Here is a 13,569-nt window from a genome sequence, read left to right as displayed (position 1 = left end):
TTATCCTCACTTAAAACCACGAAAGTTATATTATAACTTCCAATTACGTAGTAATATCGAACGGATATCGCGAATAAATGTCCTTTATTTCGTGCACGGAATATTCATGAACGGGGGAAATCCAAGACACACAATTAAAAGTGCACCGGCAGAAGGGGGTTTGGGGACGGGGGTTGGGGCCGAGGGTGGGCGTTCGTTATCGCGTTAACCGTCGTCTCGATTACCACGTTCGTTCGTTCGTTCGTTCGAATTCTCGTAAACAAGTTTTTCTTGGCGTGTAATGATCGAGAATATGATAGATTAAATCGCGAAAATATATTTATCTCTAATCATCGATAAATATTATATTTGATTTATCATTATTATACTTTTTTCATTTAAGACATTTTTATTTCCTTTCTTTTTTTTCTCTCTCTCTTTGTATGATAATTTTGAGGAAAATCATTTCAGGAATTCATCGACGTTGGAATCGTTGTGAAAAGAAAAAAAAGAAATATTAAACGAAATATTATGAAGTTAATTATAAACTTGAGTGTATATGTAAAACTTGTGTTAAAGAAAGTGGACAATTAGATATAGGACAAAAATTCATTTTTATACAAAAAAGGAAAAAAACGAAGAAGAATGAATCGACGAGAAGTAGTAATTCATCGAATGACGTCGTTTATCGTGAAAGACGATGGTATCTCGTCAACGAGGTGATCTCCTATTCAAAAGGAAAAATGCATTATACGGATAAAGAATAGAATATCATCTTTTCATCATTAACGAAGGCAGGATGTGTTGTCCGGGTGGTCCTGGTGGGACAAGATTGACGAGATGCGGAGTGGTCTGTGGGCTTGCAGCATTGGCAGCATTAAGTACTGCGTTGTTGGGTCCAGCTTGGCTTCACACCGAAGAGAAACTATACGTACCGTATTTACCAAGTAGCTCAACAAACCTTGTGAGCGTACGCTTCAAGCTCGGCCTCTTCAGGGTCTGCTCGAAAATCGTAAAGCCCTCCAACATCAGCTTTCGTGAGTACTCTCTCATGTCTCATAACTTCTTCTTCTTCTTCTTCCTTTTAAAGGAAGTCGTTTTGTTTTAACGGCTGTTGCAACGAAAAATTTCTCTAGTTTCTTCTTCTTATTCTTCTTTTCTTATTCTTTTCTTAAAGAACATACGAATATTTGTATGAGGTTAAACTTTTCTCGCGTTTAATCAAATATCTGTGAAAACTAATCGTCTATGATAACGAATGTTATGTACTTTAAATAATTTATTTACGAATACTGGTAACCCCCTTCTAGAATATTAAATCCTAATAACACAGTTTCGTTCTAACGCGATAAAATAATTGGGAAAATCTTAATACAATACTGTATTTCTTCAGCGCTGGATAACATATTTCGAAACTAAATTATCTTAAAATAATAACGCGAAGGAATAATGAATTTTGAGTCTCATATAACACGGTTGTACACAACACGGCATTTTTTACAAACTTATCTACCGTGTTATAGGAGGAGGTTACCTGTAAGATTATTCTACTTAGGTTAAGAGAAAAAGATTTACCTTCGATCGTGTAAGGATTTACCTTCCTGAGAAAAGGATACCACCCTTCTCTCTTTTTTTTTGTTTTTTTTTTTTTTTCAAGTTCGGTACTTATCTTCCGTTTACTCGCAAAGGGAAACTTTAACGATTGGAACGGTTACTATCGCTATCACGCTTTCGGTAAATCCGGTTTTGAGGTTTACTATAAAAAATCTCGTAACGCATTGACGTGAGTTTCTCTCCTCCTCCCTTTTTGAATGTTCCAAAAAACTTTTACTTTTTCCAAACATTTCTATCCGTATAAGTTTCATTTAGTCGTAAGTAGATGGGGGTCCAAGAAGTTGGTAGTTCAAAATTGCTACCTTAAAGATTTCCTTCTCTTGTTATCTCTAACAGAACGGGATGAGGGCGGGGGTGGAGGAGGATAGGGCCGTTTCTATGAGTATTCCTAACGTTGAAGTGAATGAGAAAAATAGAAAAAAAAGAAAAAGAAAAGGGTGGTATTTTCTACGAGACTTTTGGAATTTTCTGTCATCTTCTTCTTCTTCTTCTTCTTCTTTCGTTCTTATTTTTTAGTAAGAAAAGAATAAGAGGAAAATGTAAAAAAGAAAAAGCAAAAGAGAAAGAGAAAGTAGTGAGTTAGCCGAAGATTGCCATGGCGTTTGAACTCGCCTAAACGAGGAAGAAGCATCCAAACCATCCTATCTCTTTCTATCACGTTGGAAACACCATTCTTTTATCTTTTTTTCGTCTGTTGAAAATCTCACATTGGAGTCTACGTTAGAGAACGAGTTCGCGGCTGTTGTCGGGGATGGGGATGAGGATGGGAATGGGGATGGGAATGGGGATGGGTTGTTGGGAAAGGTATAGGAGAACCCCGTCGGATTTTATAAGGAACGACGACGAAGACGACGAGGAGTAAACGTAAAAACAAATGACAGTGGTTGTAAAGAGGGTCTCGAGAATGTTGGATAGAGAAAAGGAGTTAAAGCCGGGGCAAACTTGGCCGCTCTCGCTTTTGGTATGGTTACAAGGGTGGTTGCATCCAACCCATCGTACGATGACAATTCCTTTTTATTTCTCTCAGTTTCTCTCGTCTCTTTCTTTTTTTTTTCTTTTTTTCTTTCTTTCCCCCAGCTTGTTGTCTGTCTGTCTGTCTATCTGCATGTATGTATGTATGTATGTATGTATGTATGTATGTATGTATGTATGTATGTCTGCCTGCCTGCCTGTCTATCCTTCTTTCTTTCTTTCTTATTCACTACGGAGCTTTCGACTTTCATCCTTTCCACATTTTCCACCTCCTCTTATCCACCATTCCAGAGAGTTACACTCTTTTCCTCACTTCTATACGCGATTCAAGAATCTACCTTGAAAACTGCGTTGATTCTTTTCTTTTTCTTTTTCTTTATCTTTTTCTTTATCTTGTGTATACTATATATATATAGGGGTATAAGTATATATATATGTATATACAGGTGAGTACATATCGAGAGAAGCACCTTTATAAAATACATCCTAGCAACGATTTGATATTTTTCTTTTATTCTTATTTTTATTCTTATTCTTCTTCTTCTTCTTCTTCTTCTTCTTCTCTCTTATATTCAAGTCTTTGTTATTTGTTGAACCAGTTTATAGTTTTCATTCGTTCGTCCAGTTTCTTCTTCCTTCCTCCACCACTCGTTCCAAGTCTTGGTTTAATCTCGATAAGAGAAAATCCCTTTCCCCCTCCCCATCCCACCCCATGAGATTTTGTTATTCGTTATTTTCTTCCGAACGATTTTATATATCTCCGTACAGATCCTTATTATCCGACAAAGTTTATTCTTCAAACAGTTTCTCTTTATAAAGAAACACGGATGGAAGTAAGGTATTGCGAGAAAAATCGAAGAAACGTCGTCTTGTTTGGCTCGAAGAAAACGTCCGATCGAAAATTCTCTTTTCCTCTTCTTCTTCTTCTTCTTCTTCTTCTTCCTCTTCTTCTTATTCTTCTTCTTATTTTACTTTTACTTTTACTTTTTCTTTTTTCCCTAGCCCGAATATTTCCCTTCGTTGGACTTTGAAGATCTCGTAGGAAAACTGGGAGACAATTTCACCGAAGTTTTATACAAAGCTAAAACACATACACGTATTCACGAATAAACACACACACACACACACACACATATATATATATACGTGGTAATCCCTTTCCATAGTTCGCGTAGATTCGTCGATGCTCGACGACGACGACGACGAACATTTCGCCGTTTGCCAAGAATTTTTCTAGGACAATTCGGAGAGTTTAGCAACAGATCTCCTTTCGAGGATTCTCTCTCTTTCTTTCTCTTTTAAAAGGCTGGAAAACTTTTCTTCTATCTTTTACCTTTCGGTTAGTAGTCCAGCTTTCTTCTTGCGTATCACGCGAGACCCGAGACTCGAGTTTCGTAGGAAGAACGAAAAAGGATGAGTAGGTGGAATATTTGGGATTCGCAAGAAGTTCTAAACGATGAAAAGAGAAGAGAAGGGAAGGAAAGGGAAAATAAGGGAAGAGAAAAGAAGGGAACAGAAAGAGAGAAAGAGAGAGAGAGAGAGAGAGAGAGAGAGAGAGAGAGCCTGGAGAGAGAGAGAGAGAGAGCCTGGAGAGAAAATTCTTTTGCTTGCTTCTAAAGTCCGTCGTCTGGCATTCTTGGCTTCCTTTTTATTCACCTTTCTCCCAACTACTTCTACTTCCCTTCTTCCCTTCTACCCTCCCCTATCCCTTCCATTCTTTTCCTCTTTTATTTTCTTCACATTTTTTTTTCCTTTTTTTTTTTAGGCACAACCACCTACGCCGGAAGCGTCTTATGCAATCACCCATTCTCGCGTAAAAATCATCATTCGTTTTGTTATAACTGTTGATAAGAAATCGGGAAAAAAACGTGAAATATTTTCAATTCTATTTGATAGAGTTACGCGAATAATAATAACATTCCATAAACGTAAATCTTTTTTCCTTTTTTTTTTTATTATTAAAGAAAATTATATAAACACACCGCAGTGTGTAGATCCAAGATAAAACTTGTGTACACGTAATTTTATTTTATGTCTCCTTAACGTATAATATTTATTAACTTAAAACGAATAAATACGCGTGCGAGTTCGAATGAACACGCAAATAATTCTAACGTGATAATTTTTCTAATTTTTCTTTTCTTCTTTGCCCGATCATTTTTTAATACAAATTAAATATTAAAATTTATTTGTATTAACCAGTTAACTGTGTCGATTATTTTGCAAAGTGCGCCCCAGTGTGTGTCGTGATAATCAAGCGATGACGGATATAGTCGTCAAACACAGAGTAAGTGGCGCTGTTGAAATATTGGGTCAAAAAGACGACTTTATTTTAGAAAATGAATGAATTTATTAGTAATATTTACACAATGGATCAACGTAAAGCTATATTTACACATAATTAACGAAAAATTGAAAAAAAATCAAATATTTGTAGAAATTAAAAATTTATAATGTTGCTTTCGTGTGATATGTTCTGAAACAGGGAACGATGCACAATGGCACTTTGCATGTCGGACACCAATACCTTGTCTTTTCTAATTTTGCTTTTATAACAAATAGAACATTTTCGGGATGGATTTTTTATTGTTGAAGTGTCTGGTATGTAATCCGGGAAATGTTTGTCGATCAAACGTGAAACATTGGATGTCATTGGGCGAGGTTCTGATGATTTTTGTGATTCCATGGGATACGATGCAACTGTATCCTCAATATATTCTAATAAAAAGTTTACTCTGTTTAATTTTCCACCATTTTTTTTTTATAAATTAAATATGAATTTAAACATATAACATCTAAAAGGTGGAGAAAGCTCTCGGGAAGTTAGAAATCCAACTCAAATTATCTATAATTTTCATTTGTTTATTTCATTTCGTCCTGACCCCTAAACATTCTAAACATATTAAAATTTACGAATATAATTTAGTTTTCGCCAGAATTACAATTTAAATATCAAATTGTAACAAAATTTTACGCATGACGGATATAGCCGTCATAACACAAAATTCTGCCATTCTTTCATGACGGATATAGTCGTCAAACACACTTAACTGCTTAAGGATGGTACCGAATTAATTTCTTACACTCAAATACGTTTCACAGAAATGTTACGTTCCTATCACAAATGTAATCGTTATCGTGGGTAAAAACTTTGTTTTTCCTTTTTCCCCCTTATCTTTGCAATGAATCGAATCGAATCGATCGATCGATCGATCGAGAACGTTTAATGTCATGGATAAGAAAATTATTCTTGGAAAGATATTCGCGAAAAGCTTTTGGAGGTGGTACTAGTGATGGTGATGATGGTGGTGGTGGTGGTAGGTAGGTACAAGACGAATGGCTTTATTCGTGTCGTACGAGGTGTGAAAGTATGAAAGTACGAAAGCGGAAAGTATGAATTAACGTTGGTAGTGGGGTAAGCGATAAAACGTTGATTTAATAGCGCGTCTCGACGTGCATTATCGAGATTGAAAAATTACACGTTTTAAACTTGTTCGAGCGAGCACGAGACGTCGTCGTCGTCGTTGTTACAGAACAGGATAGAGGAATATGAGAGGAACGCGAGGAAAAAGGTGGAGTAGGAGGTGATAGAAAAAAGAGGTTCGGGGGGGGGGCTTAGGGTAAGCTGATCTCATTTGAAATGAAAAAATTGCAGAGATTTTAACAAGTTGATTTTTATAGGGTAATAATCAGTGAGAAAGAACACTAGTTACACTAGTATATTTTTAACACGTGCAAACTCCTACCTAAATATCTAATAAGTATGAATATGTATATATGCATATACGTGCATATAGATAGATAAATATATATATTTTATTATATTAGAAAAAAATAGTATTATATAGTATTATTATATATTTAATATATATGTATATATTTATAATTATTATATTTAATTATATATAATTATATTATTAAACATACAGTCAACACAAAAACGAGCCGAGTCACGAATTAACTAATTCCAATTATTTCGTATTTTTTTACGTGCGTATGTGTTTTTTCTTTTCATCGAATAAGGGGTTAAAACTAACGAGTTCTTATTATCCTCGTCATCGGATCTAGCATTATGTTTCGTTACGATGAATCGTTTATCTTCCCGTTGGGAAAAGAGGAAAAAAAGCTTTACCGAGGAGTACCGTTAAGATTAAGGCGAATGGCGAGGTTGACTAAGGTCAAAGGTCGAGCAGCCAGTCGACGATATTTCGCGACTTCCAATGGCCCGTTTGATGGTGACTAATGGCCGTGGCATTAAATAAAACGTTCTCTCAAAAATTCTCTCTCTCTCGTTCTTTTTTTTTTTCTTTCTTTTTTTTTTAGCTTCGTAGACGACGACGACGAATGAACGATATTCGTAACATCGATATATAGCAACAACCCCTATAACACAACCCTTACTTCTTTCCCTTCTCTTCCCTTCCTTTCTCTTCCCCTTTTGGTCGGCCACCCTTTTCGTTCTCCTCTTGAAGCGCGCACTAACCCCCCCACCCCCACCTCCCTCCTACTTTTCCCCGTCCATATCCAATTTCGCTGCTTGGTGGTGTATCGAGAGAGAAAGAGAGAGAGAGAGAGAGAGAGAGAGCGTAGAGAACAGCACGTTTAAGTGAAATACCGAGGAGCTTTGGGCTACGCGGTATTAGCGACCTAACGAACCTAACGTCGCGTAAACTCCAACTTTATCCGGGTGTATGGAGTTACGAAAACGCGATTTCGCTCTGGCACTAGTTCTTCGATGTTTCAAGTATATTGGAAAAGGTTCAATGGTAGTAGGGTTGTAAACGTTGATTGATACTTTCAATTAGTAACAGGAAAATTGGAACTTTCTAATTGCTGTTTAGGTTAAAGTCAATAACTAATGAATTTCAATTTCTATTCTACGTAATTATATAAAACGTTAGAAGTTGTGTGTTCTGTCATTAATGTTATTTTTATTCGATTTGATACAATTGTTTATTTTTTTTTTGCTTCTTCTTTTTAAATTGTATATATTTTATCCAAAAATAATATTATCGTAGTGTTTTTTGTTGAAATAATTTTTTAAAGATATATTATTGTGATGATTTTTTTGTTGGTACATCGATCCCCAAACTTATGAATTATATTATCGTATTATAATTGTATCGTTTTTTTATATTAATTAAATTAACGATTATGTATTATACTGTTATTAAATAGGAAGGGTAACGTGTAAATCACAAGTAAAATGATCTTATAGGATCTACTAGCATATAGTATAGTTTCGTTGAAGGCAGCTAGTTTTCGAGTTTTGGCTTGTGTTACGTTAGTCGAGTGGTAACGATACTATCTGTACAGAAAGTTATATCATAAAATATATATCTCCTATATATATATAAGAGATAAAGAGAGAGAGAGAGAGAGAGAGTGAGAGAGATGATATATGTTCGTGCGAGCGCGTGTTCAACACGTAAGACGAAGAGAGACGATAGGAAAGTGTCCGCAAGGGTAAAAAAGATTGACAAACGACGCCACGATATTATAAAACAATTGATGGATGGTCCGATAGTAGAAGAAGGAAAACCAGCCACGTTGCACCATGTTCACCAGCAGTCCTTTACTTACCTACCCCTTTCTTCTTCTTCCTTTTCTTCTTCTTCTTCTTCTTCTTCTTCTCGTATCCCCTTTTTTTCTTTATTTTCGTATGGGATCTTTTCCACTTTCTTTACTTTTTCATTTTTTTTCTTTTCCTTTCCAAGCACCTTTCTCTCTCTCTCTCTCTCTCTCTCTCTCTCTCTCTTGGTATTTTTTTTTCTTTTTCTTAGACTCACACTCTTTCCTTCTCTGATAAGTCGTCGTCTAGCCAATGAAGACAAATTGTCGGTGTCCCGCAGTTTTACGAAGGGGGTAATTAATTGTTGGATACGTAACGAGCTGCTGCTTCTGTTGCTGGTGCTCTTGCTGCTGGTGGAGTTTCCAGTTTCGAGTATCGACGTGAACTTCTCCAATATGCGATCAGCATCGATTCGAACCATCCAACCTTTCGCACAACCCTAACTATGCTTATATCTTCTCTTATATACTCTCTCTCTCTTTCTCTCTCTTGTGCGGATTCTACAATATTACAAGGGCGGATTCAAGAACGCGTATAGGAAAGATATTACATTAGTGGATCTAGACGTTGATAAATAACGAAAATTTATGGTAAACCTGGTGCGCTTTCGTCTTCTTTGACGTATTTTATAAGAATATACGCGTACATCGCGTCATCTGTCTTTCGTATTATATCGTGCTTCAGAAAAAAAACAAAAAAAAAAAAACGACAACTTTTTAACTATTTCCTACTTTGAGACAAGAGGTATCACGTTTTTTCGTAATATATTCCGAACGATTTTCTTTGAGTTTTCTTTCTTTTTCTTTTTTCTTTTTTTTTTCTTCTTGTCTTCTTTTTTTCTTTTTCTTTCTCCCCTTTACCCTCGTTTAAAAAGACAAAATCGAATTTTAAATAGTCGAACTGTCTTCGTTCTTCGAAAAAAAAGTATAAAGTTTCTCGAGTATCTGTTGAGGAGGAAAGTTGTGTGTGTGTGTTTTTTTTTCTCTTCTTTCGATAAATGAAAAAATACAAATGTTGCTTTTTTAACATTGTGAATCCGAACTTACGCTATTGGAAAGATTTCATACGGATATGAGAAAATGCATTATAAAGGATATTTTTAAACGTTTCTCCATTTTTATTACGCTACGCTTGTCTTGTCCTATCTTCTTTCCTTTATGTGCGTAAACGTATGAAAAAGTTCTATGGTAGTTAGGCTAGTAGCAGCTTTTTCATGCATTGCGAATGTAACAAAAATTCTTCTCGAAGTACGTCCTTCTTCCTTCCCATTTTCTTTTTCCTTTTCCTTTTCCTTTTCTTTGCTTCAGCGAATTCTCGTCGTGATGATGAGGGACACATCCTTGTGTCGCCAGCAAATAAACGGATGGTGACAAGGGTGAAGGGGGCGGGGAGGTTAACGGGGGTTTAGCTAGCTAGCTTACCACCCCGGTATAATTTTTCTTTCCTTTCCTTTCCAAGCATTCCTTGATAACACACACACAAACTTTTTTTTAATAAATTTCACGTTTTACATTTCGTAATTTTGTTTTTCTTTCTTAATCTTTTTTCTTCTTCACCGACGTCATCTAAACGCCAACGTGCGTACGTATGTCGTGAGTTAGATAAATTTCGCGTATGTTCTATCTTCTCGTAGCTGCCTTGTGTTAAGAACCATGGCGTTAATTATAAACGATTTGGAGTTGAAAAAGTTAGATTAAAAGTAAAAAAACAAAAACAAAGAAAAAAAAAAAAGAAAGAAATCGTTCGGCACGGGCGTTAATCGATGAAAAAGAAACAAGAAATAAGAAAACAGAAAAAGGTAAAACGGAAAACAGAAATTTCCAAGAACGGGGGAGAGAGAGTTAAGAGTGAAATAAAAAAAGAGGGAATGAAAAAGAAAGAAAGAGAAAGAAAGAAAGAAAGCGAGAGAGAAGAGTTGGGAAGAGGGGGAGGGGGAGGGAGGTTTGGTGGGATACTTTGCAAGAGAATTTTTTGCAGTAATCTGTCTCGTGTTAATTGCCGCCCGATAGGGTGGGAGTAGAAACGCGAAACGCGAAACGTGAAACGTGCGCGGGCGCACATGTACATGAACGTCGGTGGTAACGACGAGAAGGGGGAGAGTGGGGGGGGGCACGCTTTTGGTTGTAAATGAGCTTGCAAGGCAAAGCTCGGCACATAGGTCCGCGCACCCGGACGTAATTTATTTTAGAGGAAGGCGATAGACGTTCGGACGAGTTGAATTTTCCTTCTTCTTGCATCGTAACGAGGAATGAGAGTTTTGCGAGCTTGCAAACGAGAGAGAGAGAGGGAGAGAGAGAGAGAGAGGGAGAGAGAGAGAGAGGGAGAGAGAGAGAGTGAATGGAAATACTCCGAAAATTTGTTGAGAACGTCGACGAAGCGAAATGTCTCGCCTTTTTCGCGAACGTCAGAACATCAAGCAAACCCCCACCCCCATCCCCATTGCCACCTCTCTCCCGAGCCGCTTTTCATCCTGTTTTAAGGGGGTGGTAGCATCGCGTTAGCGACATAGTCGTTTCCGTTCCGCGCTTCCGTTCACGTGTATTCCGGTAAATGTCCCGAGGCAGCAAGCTTCCTAACGCGAAACGAACAGACGAGACTAACTGAATTAATTTTCTAACTTTTTCCGAGTGTCCGAAGCTCAGGGAAAAGCTGCATTCGGGTAATAAGTGTCCCGACCGACTGACAGGACAGACACGCTATAATGTATTTACAACAATATTTTCATTTATATCTTATTTTTTTTAACCACACTATATATATTTTATATTACAGAGTACACACACACACACACACATACACCTTGTGTTTTCAGGATATTTCAGAGTAATGTGTAACGAACGATTATCTCATTAACGATTTGAAATATTAACATTCTAAACGTATCTACAGGACAAACAGTGGTCAAATTAACGCATTTTGTAATTAGTAAATATATTGGTAATTTGTAAAAAACGTACATTATTTATTTCTAAATAAAAGAAGGTATATTGTTCACTAATTTAATTGGCTAAAATCTTATTCTATACGAAAATATATATATTTATTTTTGGAACGGTCACATTTGACAGCTCACGGAATAGGAATAGACACAATATATTAAATCTTGGTACGTTTTGTTTTATTAAGCCATTTTTTTTATCTTTACAATTAATTGTGCCTGATTGTATGATAAATTTATATATATATATATGTGTGTGTTTAATTTGTTTATTCAAATAGGTCTCGGGTATTGTATGAAATTCCTGGCTTATGAGATATAGAAGGGAAATCTCATAGTTAATATCAATTTTTAATAACTAATCTTTATATTAGTTTTGATCGAGTAATTATAATGCTTTAACAAATAAGTCAAATTCGATCGCGTCGATGAGTAATTCAATTGTAAAATTTTTCACCCCCCCCCATTAGAATTCCCCTTCGAGTATATAAATAAATACCTCTCGTATTTGTAATAAAAGTAACGGTTAATCATCGAGATTATATTCTATTTTCGTATTTACGATACCCAAGATAGTATTACTAATACCATCGCAAAAGGCATTAACATAACATTAGCTGTTTGCATTAATTCGGAATACATCAAGCAACGGTCGCAAAAGTACCCTTGTAATCTCCTCCCTTCATTCCTACCCCCTCTTTCTTTTTATTCCCTCTTTCTCTTGAATTCTTATTTCTGTTTAAGAAAAAAAATAAAAAAAAAAAGAATGGAAGAGAGAAGATCTTCAATATATAATCGTTATCAATTATTTCATCGTATATCCTTCTTTCATACCATTATTAATTTATCGATTTTTTTCTGCTCTTGTATATATCAATAAATTATAACTAATTATAATACGTTACGCGTGGAAATTGATTTATCTCGGATGTTTTACGGGGGATGAGGAAAGCCTCGTTTGAACATTTGTAAAATAGCATCAAGTTTTGTAACACCCCCCCTCCCCCTCCCTCTCTCCTCCCTCCTCCTACGAGTCTCTAATAATGGAAGTAGTGTAATTTACGAAACGTTAAAATACCATGGTGTTCTATTTTTACAGGGGGGTGAAGGAAGGAAGGAGGAAAAGGAGGAGGAGGAGGAGGATGCATAAATTAAATGTAAAATCCGCGTAGTAATTATTCTTCAAGCTCCAACGATATAGAGCTCGGAGTTAGTCCACGATAGTGATAATTAATCCGATTTGCAATTTATCTTTCCACTTTCTCTCTCTCTCTCTCTCTCTTCGTTCGAATTTAGATTTTTTGTTCGTTTGTTTCTCTTTCTACTTGTAGGCACGATTACTGGAAAAGTGTCTTATAAAATTATCATGGTAAAAAAGAAGAAGGTTGATATATTAATCAGAATGTCTATACCCCTTTGAAATTTTCGAATAGGTTTTTTTTCTCTCGTGAACTCGTAACTCTTTTATTTCTACTTATTTTTACATGTAGAAAAAATATTATACAATTGTTATAAACCGGTTATACGTATCACTCGTTCGGATATATTCTATTGTCATACGTATGTATAGAGAACGATAAGTATTTTATATATGTACGTAGTATATAGTGCAGGTAAACATTTTCCTATTACAGTAATAAAAATAATTGAGACTAAATCTATAATAAAATATTTAAACACGGGGTTAATCTATCACAGAGGAGAAAAATCGTTATATCAAAGTTTCAAACAAATGATACGATTAAGTTTCAAAAGTCTCTCGCGCTTATTTAATTATAACTATTAAAAAGTTAAAACGGGAAAGAGTAGTGTGTAGTTTAAAATATGTTAGAAATTACGTGAACGAGTGCAACGAAGCAAATTTTTGTCCGTTTATTAGAAATACGCAAAGGTGTGTCTTTTTTTTTTTTATGTCAATGTTTAGGGATTCATTTTACGATCAATTTACCGTCAAAAATCATACAATTTAGGTTCACTTAAAATGGTTAAGTAAACGTTTGGTCTGACTAGAAACGGGTTGTGTTTTCGAAAAATGAAAAAACCTAGTAGGATTTTTTTCAAGCGGTACACGCGACGAAAATTGTGCGAAAAGTAAGAAGGAAATAAACGTGCAGGAAGGTGGGGCCGAGGGGGGAGGGGGACGGGAAGAAAAAAAGAAAAAGAAAAAAGTCGGACTTTTCATGGTACCCTTAAACCTTACCATATACACGAATACAAATATTTGTTGAGGACTTTGCAATTTCGTATAACGATGAAAAGCACGAGTCTCGTGACAAAGTAGTATGGGGTTGCCAGTCGAGTTATAAAAAAGATAGGATTCTAGATTTAAATTATTTTTTAAATCTCATATTAACTCTTTTTTATATAAGAATGAAACGAGAATCACATTGATACGTTAAATATATTTTTGTCAATTGATTCGTTTTTAATCTAATATTTTTATAAATATCGTCATAATATAGATATTAGTTTTAATTAATATCAAATTAATATA

General features: G+C 35.6%; 1 protein-coding gene across 4 annotated transcripts in view; it reads left to right on the top strand.

Annotated features, from left to right (window-relative positions):
- The window catches only part of LOC106793703, a 185,072-nt gene that overhangs the window by 13,638 nt on the left and 157,865 nt on the right, over positions 1 to 13,569 (top strand). For all 4 annotated transcript variants that reach the window (XM_014760850.1, XM_014760847.1, XM_014760848.1 and 1 more), the window contains one exon: positions 451 to 1,016. In XM_014760850.1, coding sequence (XP_014616336.1) covers positions 779 to 1,016 — 238 coding nt within the window. In that variant the 5' untranslated portion in view covers positions 451 to 778. The remainder of the gene's footprint in view (positions 1 to 450; positions 1,017 to 13,569) is intronic.

The sequence above is a fragment of the Polistes canadensis genome, unplaced genomic scaffold (genome assembly GCF_001313835.1).
Source record: "Polistes canadensis isolate GaletaPanama2010 unplaced genomic scaffold, ASM131383v1 scaffold_17, whole genome shotgun sequence".
NCBI classification, from domain to species: Eukaryota; Metazoa; Arthropoda; class Insecta; order Hymenoptera; family Vespidae; genus Polistes; species Polistes canadensis.
Note: the sequence above shows the minus strand (reverse complement) of the source record. Positions and strands in the feature narration are given on the sequence as shown.